The sequence below is a fragment of the Drosophila obscura genome, unplaced genomic scaffold (genome assembly GCF_018151105.1).
Source record: "Drosophila obscura isolate BZ-5 IFL unplaced genomic scaffold, ASM1815110v1 contig_186, whole genome shotgun sequence".
NCBI lineage: Eukaryota > Metazoa > Arthropoda > Insecta > Diptera > Drosophilidae > Drosophila > Drosophila obscura.
In genome coordinates, this window is record NW_024542774.1 from 4642708 (window position 1) to 4654677 (window position 11970).

Genomic DNA, 11970 nt, shown 5'->3' on the forward strand with positions numbered 1-11970 from the left:
TGACTTGTTTTGTCGAGTGTGACTGGAACCTCAGAAACCGAGAAAAAATAGCTTAACCCCGCTCTATTTAATCAGGTTAGTAACCAGTAAATATCAACAAAAAAGGAATTAATAATTAATCGTTTGACAGCTCTAAGTTGGACATTTGTTCGAAACGTGAAAAATATGTGTGAATGCGTTTCGCATGCGGTCATACTTTTTGGTATATATTTGTGTGATACTAGGGCATACCGATTTCTTTTAGTGCTGAAAAACGAAGTAAAGCATTTAGAATTGCGTTGTTACAACAAAACACCTGATATGGTATATACCATGCGCCCAAACATATACGATTTCTATGTTGGAAAACAGCCAAGGCCCGCCAAATGATCGTATTCAACAAGACTTTAAGCACAATGGAGATTGCATTGTAGCATTGGAGGTATATTAGTAGTATAGTGGGCATTCGCTCACATCCGAAAAGGTTTTTACAGTCTGTTTGAATTCGACCATTAGGTCACATAAGAGCGGGATGGATGGCTGTACCTTATGATTAATTGTACCATGGTTCGTGGAATTCGATCTGAGACTCTGAGCCGAGCTTTGCTATTATTCGAGAAAGCGCTACATAGCTAGAAAAAGCTTGGCTCAAAGCGATCTCGACAACAAGCGTGGTTGGTTGGAACGGTCGGTCCAACTCGAATCTTGCAACTGTGTGAGTTGTGTGTGCGTTTGCGTGTGTGGTGTTGTATTTGTGTTTGGTAATGAAATTTGGTTACATTCCCAATCTGAAACTTGCCTTGGCTCTTCTCGGCCTAAACACACGAAAAATGCCAAAAATGTAATAAACCAAAACGAAGAATCGGAATTCCTCACACCATTTTACCAACTCTGCCGTGTTCTGTGCTTGTGTGTGTTTGTGTGTGTGCTTGGATTTTGCTGCTACACCAGCTCGTGGCGTTTGTGTGCGTGCGTGTGTGTGGAATTGATCATAAATACTTTTGCACAACGCGCCCCTCCACAATTCCAGAAGAAAGTTGTTTAGCATATGCGTCCGACCAGAGGCGCATAGACCCCGGGCAAAGCGGAAAGGAGAGGAAGTGGGAGGGCCCCAGCAGCACGGCAATAAGTATGTCAAAAAGGGCCTAGAACTGCAGCAACAAACAAGGCACGAATCAGCTACCCAGCTACATATATCGCGTGTGTATAATCAAGGCGAAATAATAAAAATAGTAATGAAGAAAGAGAAATAATTTACAAACAAAAACTGGAACGCGCGAGCCAGACTCGAAAAAGTGAAAGATTGCAAGCTGACGTTTGATGTTGAAGCAGACGCAGAGGCTGAGGCTGAAACTGTGTTTAACTGGAGTGACGTCGTTGTCTCAGTCATGGCCTAAACACACTCACACACACATATGTGCATTTGTGCACACATGGGTGGGGGGGTTGCTTAGATGCCACCACCACCTGTCATGGGCGCTGGCTGCACACACCGCTTCCCTTCCCTTCTGCTCATTCCGGAGCATAGTTCCAGCGACAGTTCCAGTGTCACTTCCACTTCCAGTGCTGTGCTGCAGTTTTCAATTACTGTTTTGCGACTCATAAATAATTTTCGTTTTCGGTGTTTCGGTGTTTGTGCTTCTAATTTATTGCCTATTGCGAGCTTGTTTTGGGCGATTTCTAAAAGCAGTCCATTGTGCCATTCAATTAGCACACAAGTGCCTGGAATCTGCCGATTTGCCCAAGTAATTCTCGTATAGTTTCTCTTGTTATCCGGTTCGTTTTGGTATCTCATGTTCAATATACATACATTTGTATGTATGTATCCCCCCCACCTCTTCCTGCATTCATCCAAAAGTGACGCAATCATTTGCATTTTATTTCAATTCCTATGATTGTTTCACTCTCTGGCTGAATAACCAGTTGCTGGCTGGCTGGCTGGCGTTCGTTTCGTTGCGTTTATCAAATCTCTAGTATCGGACTCTTGAATGCTATTAGCTCTGGCAATTATGCCAATTCAAGTTCATTATGCTGTTGCTGTTGTTGCCGATGCCGCTGCCGCTGCCGTTTACTGTTATTATTGGGTATTTATTTAATTGTCATTGTTAGCGCTTCGAACCGCAGCCCGAAACGAATCGAAACGAAAGACTTAGGCAACGAACTACCCTCCCATCGACCAAAAATTGAAACAGCCGCCAATCCCCAGATGCAAATGTCGCTGCGACCGTGCGACCGCTTATCAATTTATTTAAATGATTTCTGATTGCAAGCAATTGTTTAAGTCGAGCCACTTTCATTTTCCTTTATTTTCCGCCTCAGCCTTTGTCTTTTGCCATCATTTAAATCATATATTTACAGCATTCCATCCGCACTCGGATGGAAAGGAAAGCTGGAAAGAAGGCTAGTTTCCGACTCGGGCATACCCGCTAATCCACTATCCGTTCTACTATCCATTGATGGGATCAATAGGCTTAATAAATTTCCACTATATAGCATATCCTGCCCACAAGTCAAAAATATCTTTCAAATGCAGATCAACTATCAAATCATTTATTGACTCTGAAACCCTCCCTATTCTCTGATTTCGACACACATTCATAGAAACCTGTATACCCATCAAACAGTACGAGTACAGGGTGGAGTAAATACGGAACAGTGGAGAGACAATATGATGCTTTTGACAGGTATGCGAAATTCTATGCGAGCAGCTCCCATTTCCTCCTCCTCCTCCTACTCTTGTTCTGTAACCAAAGCAGAAGCTTCCCTGCTCGTCTCGTCTCAGTCACACCCAAGTGACCATGGTGGCATGACGTGTGATGTGAGTCGCACGAGGCGTTTTGTCAAAGACGCCCCCCTCCAGCCCCCCTCCCCCTAAGCTAATTGGCAGGCCAGGAGGAGGCAGGGCTACTCCTCAGCATTATGGATATCCGTATCCACATCCACATTTATGTTCATGTCCATTACAATTATCATTACACGCTAATTATGTCAAAGCAATGTCTAATTGGACCATTCAATCACACCGATTGTGATCGCATCAACGGATCATACGCTCTTTTCGTTTGTCGCCCTCGTGGGCGTTTCCATTCATGGATTGTCAGTTGTTGATTGATATTCGATTGCGGGGGCTGGACAACAAAACTATTCCGACGTAGAGATCAGTTACTCATCGCTGTGGACCACTGGTGACAATGTAAACTTGGGGGGTAACTTCTTGGGGCCGTTCACACACCTGGAACGGAGCTGCTGGAACGCTTGTCCGTCAAAAGCGGAACAAACTTTGATTCACAGCCAATCACAGTAATTTTGTGTTACAAAATATATTAACGGCCTTCGCCGCGTTTGCATTTGCATTTCCATTTTCCAACTCTTCATCTTTCAATCTTTCCATTTTCCATTAGTGCTGGAGCTGGAGCCCAAGTTGGAGCTGGCATGCCATCCGCCGTTCGACTGGGGCTCTGGCTCCGGCCAGCAACCTTCGGTGGGAGATGGCGGCGAGGTGACTATGCAACACACTCCCCCTCTCGATCCACTGGCGCAACGCTTAACGTTCATTAAACTTGAAAAGAAAGCAAAACGATGACGCTGACGAGGCTTCGACTTCGACTCTGACTTCCACTTGCAGTTTTGGCTTTGTCTGAGCTGAGCCGAGCCGCATTTGTTTTAATTTTGGTCAAAGCAACAGCCGCGTGGCAGCCACAGCAATAGCAACAGTTACAGCCGCAATGGCAGCCACAATAAGATTCAATTAAAGTTACATGCACTTGCCTCGAGGCGCATACCCGTAGATACAATATGCGAGTACTCGCATATGCTTTTTTCCACTTCAATTTAATTGTTGCAGCGAAACAACAACTACAACACGAATAACCGAAAGAAAACAACAATCGCGTCAATTAATCAAATGGAAAATGCAACTTTTGCTGGTGCCAGGCGTCTGTTGAAGGCGGTTCGGCGGTTCGTTCGTGCCACAGCAACAAAAGGCAGCAAGTTCAATTGTGGCACGTTCAACGCAGGCTCTGGCTACCAGCACGAGGTCAATGGCAAGGCGAAATACTTACCCGAAACCCAAGCGCAGGCCCAGTCCTATTCCGAACCTGTAACCCTTTTCGTACCCAAAAATGAATCGAATCCGCCTCTTGTCCACTTAATTAAAATTCATTAATAATCTGTTCACAGTTGTCCACAAAGCAGCCAAAAAGCCGAAAAAAAAAACAAATACAAAAAAAAATGAAAGTTTTGGCTCGGACGCCTGCGCAGAAACCAAAGTTTGTGTGGCTTTGACTTTGACTGGGCATTGGGGATGGGGCTGGTGCTGGGGCTGGGGCTTTGGGCTGTTGGCCAGTTTTGGTCTGGGCCAAAATCTAATCTCAACTTAAATAGGAAATCTGTCTCCCACTCAGCCAGTAATCAATTTGGTCATTTCTCGCTTATTTCCGTGGCACACAGCAGCTTCTGCCAGCAGCGGACGGATGATGAGGATGAGCGGCTGCTGATGACGAATGACGACGAACTGAAAGTGTCGAACCCCCAGAACCAGAACCAGCTCGACGCACCACAAACCAGCACCTTGTTCGGAAGCTGCGCCTGCAGAACAGATACGATTTCGAGTGAAATTAGAAGAGGAAAAGAAAAGTGACATATCCAACTGGCAACTGGCGACTGGCGGAACCAGTCTCCGAAATACCCAACGATACACACACAGAAGGAGCTGGAGAGAGGCAGGCAGCAGGCAGAAGCAGCAGCAGCATGTATCGCCCAAATTTCTACGAGTCGACGTGCCTGCGGTGCAGCGAGACCGTCTATCAGGTGGATCGTGTGGGGCCACTCAAGGATTTCACATTCTTTCATTCCGGTTGCTTCAAGTGCGTCCACTGCGGCACCAAGCTAACGCTCAAGACATATTTCAATAATCAACACAAGCAGGATGACAAAGAGGTAAGTGCCAAAGCCAAAGCCAGTGCCAGTGCCACAGACGAAACTACGAAAGACTCGGGCGACAAACGCGTCAAGCAGACACAGCTGCAAGATGTAAAAATGCGAAAATGCAAAAATGCAATTCGAATTTCGAACGACTCTACGACACTTTTCCGTGCCCATGCATAATAATAAATAACTCTGTTATTGCACTCTGCCGCAGCAGAAATGTGTGTCAGTGCGGTCTGGTCTGTCCGTCCGTCTGTCCGTCTGTCAGTCTGTTTGCCTGTCATCTATATGCAGCAGCAATATGCATATTTCTCGTTCATACATAAGTGTGCATTTATGTACACGAGCGTACAGTGCGTATCACAGTTATAAGACTATTACAGCTGTAGCAATCTTATAAATATTTACTCCAAAATTGGGTTGTAATTCAATAATTCAAATTATCAATTCAAACACACATTTTCTATGACAGGCGGTCTTAGATCGTTGACATTCCAAGCACGAACCGCGCTGTACTTTGGAGTACACTCGCACTGCCACCTGCTGTGTGTAGGTGCAGCGGTTTGGTGTTGCATTTGCAAGTGTCTCGTATCTTGGGGTCTGCTCACGCACTCGAAACGAAGCCGAATATGGCAATGGGGATATTGATTTGGGCATTAGATATAGATACAAAATATAATGATTCGACAATATCTTCCTCTAAAAGGAAACTCTAAAAGATAAACTTTAATTGGTACCAAATTAGAATTCGGTTAATAGCCTCCTCTGTCGAATGTGAGGGATCTAATGGAAGAATGGGCAATGACAAATCATTTCTCGCGCCTAGAAGCATTCCATTTATAAGTCAATTAATGCTGCATTAACCTCTTTCTTCTGCAGGTCTATTGCAGTTCCCATGTACCAAAGAGCGGACCCGGTCATCTCGATCAGACAGCGGTGGGCATTCGCCAGGCCCTGAATGCGCCGCGCACGAGCAAGTTCGTGAACGAACAGATTCGGGGCACGCGCACCGAGATTGACGGTGAGTAGGGGCTACAATTGATTCCTCGTGGCCCACAGCCTGGCTGACCGTTCTCCTGGCTTCGGCCTGTTCTGTTCTGTTTTGCAGGTGCCCCACTGGGCGGTTCGCGTCAATCCACGCCCAACGGCTACGTCGGCCGCGAGGTCAACTCCCCGTCACAAAACGAATCCGACTACAAGTACGGCCGCTTCGACGCCAGTGCCCTGCACATCGCCCATGCACTGAAGCAGACGGAGGTCCAGAAGGCCTACAATAAGGCGCGCGAGAAGCCGATTGATTTCTACCTGGTAAGTGACCATCGTTGATGGCAGCAGAAGCAGACCCAGACCCCACTCTGCCCCAAGAAGTGGCCGCAAATTAAGAGATTATTTAGTGCAGAACATGTAATGAAATTTTAAGTGGCTAGCGGTCCGCCGGCTGGTCAAGTGTGTATCCCCATCCCCTGTCTCTGCGTATCTTCAGTTGCCGCCAAGTTCTCTCCGAGCTCCAGCGATTGTGCAATGCTTCTGCGAGTATGTGCAGAGCCTAATTAATGCACTGCCAGCGCAAAGTCATGATTATGTAGGCTAGTGTGCTATTTGCACCTCTCTGAGGGGTTGCCTGCCATATCCAAAAGAAGCGAGAATGAGAAGAGGCTGTCCACGGGGGCGGAACACTAAGAAACCCTGCCAGATTGATAGAACATTACGAGTACTCGTATGCATATATAATAGTCATTCTCCCCTCTTCCAATATTCATCTAAAGACTATTGGGTACAAGTATTATTATCACTTAATATATAATGATTTAAGCAGCACCCAACTGATCTAGTTGGGGGAAATGGAAATCCACGCAGAGATTTCCATTCGAGTGGTGGTGGGGATGGACATGATCGCCCAGCTTGATTATAATTTATTATCGTGCTGCATCGGCACGGGTCCAGGTCTACGACTAATCTGGCTGGCTAATCTCTGCATGATGCTTGGGTGAAAGCATTATAATCGCATTCAAATCGCACAAGTTTTGCTTTTCTTTGCCACTGCCATTGCAAATGCCAAAAACCGATTTTTCTTTCACTTTCGAGAATGCCACACGCGAGTGGCCAGCAGCAGCAGCATCACCACCAGCACCACTAGGAGCATTAGCAGTACACCACCAACAAATATTTTTATTGCAACGCTCAATTTAACAAATTTCGAACAGGTGTCTGATGGCGGCACACACCACCGCAACAGCCACAACAAACAAACCACAAAAAAACAACATACATACATACATATGTGAAAAATTGCATGCATGCAATCATTAAAAATTTTCCATGTTTTACAACTGCCACGCACACTCCCTCCCTCACACACCACACACCAAACACTTGAGCCTGCGCCTGGGTCTAAGCCCGGGGCGGGCACACTATTTTGGCCAGCAGTGTGGCTGCCTGGAAGCATAGATTTCCATATACGGATACAAGTACAGCCGTGGCAGTGGCAGACATAGACACGTACAAGACAATGTGCCGTCACCGTCACTTGTTTTTCCGGCTGCGCTTGCGTTCGTTCGGTAAATCTAAATTATGCGCAGCACAGTGAAAGTAACGGCAAGCGAAGCTTTTGCCAGCGATAGCTTTTCTCTGCAGAGCGAGCGCCATTCTGATGGTGAAGCTTACGCTCCCACTATACTCTCTCTTCTGCACGCTCTCTCCTTTCCCTGTCTTGGGTGGTGGTGTCGGTGTCTTCAGACAAGCCATGCCCAGCCCAGCCCTTATGCAATGCACGCGTATTTAAACGCCATGTAATCGTCGTGTAATTTGGCGCGCCGATTCCATATAAAAGTCTCACGCAGCCGCAGCGCCAGCGGGACAGACAGGCAAAGCCACAGACACTTCCTCATAGCTGAAAGCTTTTTGCGCATTTCTGTCCAAACGCCAATTTTACAATTTATGCCACCGTTTTGGGCTTTTTTGTTGCTGCTGCTGGTTTTTCTGTTGTTGTTTGTGTGGCCGCTTGCGCAATAATTAATTTCAACATTTTTAGACTTTCGTTTTCGTTCGGTTTTGATTTGATTTGGTTTTGCTTTGCTTTTGATACGATTTGTACTCTGCTATTTCGCTATTCCGGTCTTTTTTTGCCTTTGTCACCGTGGGCGTCGCGTCGCATAACTGTACGTACTGCTTCTCGGCTTATGGTCATGTTCAAAACCAACTCTAAGCCGCTCACGCAATTCCCACCCCCATCCGCTGACCAGCGCAGCGCTTTGCCCATTGTCAATGGGGCTTTGAACCATTTAGTGGCTGCCAGCTGCTTATTACTTGATTTTGCTTTTGTTTCATACATATTTATATGTATATATGTAGTTATTGTTTTGAACTTGACATTGAATTTCGGCTTTAATTACACATTGTTTGGCCCGTTGCATGGCGCTAAATGCTTTCTGAATGCCCCTCTAGTGTACATATTCCCATGCGGAAGCTACGAGTATCAATTTGTCAGAGCTTTCAAACTGTATTTAGTTGGAAAGAATTGAGGTACTGGGGATACCCAAACCTATATTTTCTACTCTGTTTTGGTATATTTTAAAGACAATTGCTAATCTTTAGTCTCTCTGGGGGAGAGAGATTACATGTGGTTCTTGTAGTGAAATCTGTGATTGAGGTCCCACATAGGAATCATAAAGAACGACATTTTTTGTACCCTTTTGCCACACGAGTATAATGTAGGGAAATTGAGTGCAGCCCGCTGATGCGTAATTACGGCTGAGATCACTGCGAATGAGGTAACAACCATTTGTGGCATTGCCTGAGAAAACACTAGCCAGATTAGTGGTCACAGAGAGCGGGCGCACAGACCCGCAATTATTGTTGCACAAATGCAAACAGCAACGCAACGGTACATCCGATCACCGGCCAGCAATTATCGATGGACAGACGTGCACTTATCGATGGGCGCACGCAATGCGTGGCGAGTGTGTGGGCGGGATGGCGGCAGATGCAACTCCAGTTGGAGACGGGGTGGTGCCGGGCCGGGCCGGGCCGGCCGGTGCCTAATGCCAGACATTTAGCCGGGTCTGGTGGCAGCTCAGGCGTGGCATTATAATTAGCCAAGTTAACAAGCCAAGCATTGCAAAAACAACAACCCAAACCAAACGCTCGAAATGCATTCGGCGAAAATGCAGGTGGATGGATCGTTGCGAAAGCTTTCACCTAACATCTGTCCCGCTCTTCTGTTTATAGGCCCGCGAGGAGCAGGCTCACCTGGAGATGAAGCACCGCAAGGAGGAGGACGACCTGTATCGGAGATTTGCCAAGAAGCGCGAGGAGGAGGATCGCAAGATCCAAAGCGAGTTCCAGGACGAGTGGGAGCGCGAACTGCAGCGCCTGACGCACAAGTTCGAGAAGGAGTTGGCCACCTCACGACGCAGCCGGGACGAGGCCAACGTTCTGACGCTGCGGCACGAGCAGCAGAAGGAGGACCTGGAGAAGAACATGACCCTGCGCCGGAGCAAGAAGAAGGAGAGCATCACCCGGAAGATGCTGGAGCACGAGCGTTACGAGACCGCCGCCCTGGTGGACAGGCAGTCGAGCGAGATGCTGGAGCTGATCAGCGCCCGCCGCTCCGAGTACATGCAGAGCGAGAGCATCTTCCTGGATGATGAGTTCAGCGAGGGCGCCGTGCCCATCGAGTATCCGCTGAATGCCCCCGTTCCAGCACCGCCGGCGGTCAGTAAATTCCAGATCTACACGGACCCCATAGAGTTTGAGGATGTGGATCGCATTGCCATCTCCGTGGCCCAGGAGGACCAGAAGACGTTCACGGATCTGGTGCGCCAGCTGGTGGGACGCTGCACCACCGATATCGAGAAGGCCCGCACCATCTTCCGGTGGATCACAGTCAAGAACCTGAATGCCATGCACTTTGACGATGATCTGCGCGGCGACACGCCCATGGGCCTCCTGCGTGGCATCAAATATGGCACGGAGAGCTACCATGTCCTGTTCAAGCGCCTCTGCAGCTATGCCGGCCTCCACTGTGTCGTCATCAAGGGCTACTCGAAGAGCGCCGGCTACCAGCCCGGCGTGAAGTTCCAGGACTCACGATTCCGCAACTCCTGGAACGCCGTCTACGTGGCTGGTGCCTGGCGCTTCGTTCAATGCAACTGGGGAGCCCGCCACCTGGTCAATGCCAAGGAGGCTCCCAAGCAAGGACGCGGCAAGAACGACAGTCTGCGGTGAGTCCACTTAACAGCAGATCGAGAATGTGTCGGTATCTAATCCAAGTTTCTCCCTCTTCAGGTATGAGTATGATGACCATTATTTCCTCACCGATCCACGCGAGTTCATCTACGAGTTCTATCCGCTGCAAGAGGAATGGCAGCTACTGAAGCGTCCCATAACGTTGCGCGAGTTCGAGAATCTACCCTTTGTGCGCTCGCTCTTCTTCCGGTACGGCCTGCACTTTGCCGACGAGGGCTATGGGGCTGTGGTCTTCACGGACGACACTGGAGCGGCAACTGTGCGCATCGCTATGCCCACGGACATGCAGAGTTGCCTGATCTTCCACTACAATCTCAAGTTCTACGACAGCGACGAGGAGCTCTCCTACGATGGCGTCTCCCTCAAGAGATTCGTGATGCAGTCGGTGATCGGCAACATTGTGGCCTTCCGCGTGCACGCCCCATGTTCGGGCGCCTTTCTGCTGGACATCTTTGCCAATGCGGTGACGCCCCAGGAGTACCTAACCGGGGAGCCCATGAAGTTCAAGTCTGTTTGCAAATTCAAGGTGAGTTTCCCTCCCCGGACCTATATCCCTCCATCGTCTGCTCCTGCTAATGGGTGAGCTGACATTTTCTTCCGATCAGATCTGCTGCGAGGAGCTGCAGACGGTGATGGTGCCGCTGCCGGACTGTGCCAGCGGAGAATGGGGACCCACAAAGGCCACCCGCCTCTTCGGTCTCATTCCCATCACGCACCAGGTGGGTTAATTGGTCATTTACTCTGGTAAATATGTCAGTGCTTATTTACTTCGTGCTTTGCAGGATCCGCTCATCTTTGCCGGGCGCAGCCTGGATTTACAATTTCGTATGTCGCGTCCGCTGACAGATTTTATGGCCACGCTGCACAAGAATGGCATCGAGGAGAAGAAGCTGGCGAAATATGTGACTCACAGCACGCTGGACGACATTGTCACGTTCATCATTAAGTGAGTGCAGAAGGAAATGGAAAATTTAATAGCAATTCAGTGCAATCATTCCCGTTCCCGTTCTTGTTCTCAATCCCGTTTGTAGCTTTCCCGAGGAGGGTCAGTACGGACTCGACATTTACACGCGTGAACTGGGCGCCCCACAGCATCACCATCACCACAACAACAACTCCTCATCCTCCTCCGGCGAGAAACATTTGTTGACGCACTGTTGTAAATATTTAATCAACTCGTCCAAGCGGAATTGAATTGGTTCGGAGGGCGGAGCTGGACGTGGAGGCGTAGCTGTAGATGCATGGATGCATTCTTGGACATATGGAAGGCGGAAAGCGAAGCGGAGCAAACATACACACAAAATGCAATATTAATTATAGTCTATACTTAAGCGGGAGCTTAACAAATGTTTACCATATCACAAAAGTCCATTATGGAGGTGCTATCTGGCAGCAAACTGGCGAAAATTGAAATAATCCGATGATAACAATGCAGGAGGATGGATGGATGGATGGATGGATGATGACGATGAGAAGAATGATAATCGGAACTTGTAAATACTCTAGACTCTAATCATTAGACCTTAACGATGCCTAGTAATACCAACCCTAAAATCAGTTCTTAATTAAATTGTACATCTACCGATTAATGCTTAATAATTTATTACGTGAAACGCAATCAACTCTACATTCTACGAGTACACATATACATACATACATACATACACGTACGTACACACATATATACGCGTACATCCGACTTGAATTCGAAATGTTTAATGTTTTTGTTTTGTTTAAGCGTTCATAATGTGAATAAAACCTTATTATACAATTATCCTTCAAAGACTAATCGAAAGCACTTCCGTAGGCCGTCAGCCT

General features: G+C 47.7%; 1 protein-coding gene across 6 annotated transcripts; it reads left to right on the forward strand.

The window, feature by feature from the left end:
* The first annotated feature begins 589 nt into the window (after positions 1-589).
* LOC111077950 (hillarin) lies at positions 590-11926 on the forward strand. Of its 6 annotated transcripts, none has more exons than XM_022372459.2 (9): positions 590-694; positions 4429-4917; positions 5785-5926; positions 6014-6213; positions 9133-10127; positions 10192-10678; positions 10758-10871; positions 10935-11098; positions 11184-11926. In XM_022372459.2, exons 2-9 carry the CDS (start codon positions 4729-4731, stop codon positions 11344-11346), a joined length of 2454 nt encoding a protein of 817 aa, XP_022228151.2. In that variant the 5' UTR covers positions 590-694; positions 4429-4728; the 3' UTR covers positions 11347-11926. The 6 variants fall into 6 exon arrangements, with proteins under 6 accessions (XP_022228151.2, XP_022228150.2, XP_022228153.2 ...); XM_022372458.2 differs by having other exon boundaries at positions 592-694; positions 4432-4917; XM_022372461.2 differs by having other exon boundaries at positions 593-740.
* Positions 11927-11970: the final 44 nt, after the last annotated feature.

What these genes read in the sequence shown, in the direction of transcription:
- LOC111077950 (XM_022372459.2), top strand. Translation starts at nt 4,729, where the DNA reads ATGTATCGCCCAAATTTCTACGAGTCGACGTGCCTGCGGTGCAGCGAG. An exon ending in CACGCGCACCGAGATTGACG is followed by an intron (nt 5,927 to 6,013) that starts GTGAGTAGGGGC and finishes TCTGTTTTGCAG; the next exon opens with GTGCCCCACTGGGCGGTTCG. An exon ending in AGTCTGTTTGCAAATTCAAG is followed by an intron (nt 10,679 to 10,757) that starts GTGAGTTTCCCT and finishes TCTTCCGATCAG; the next exon opens with ATCTGCTGCGAGGAGCTGCA.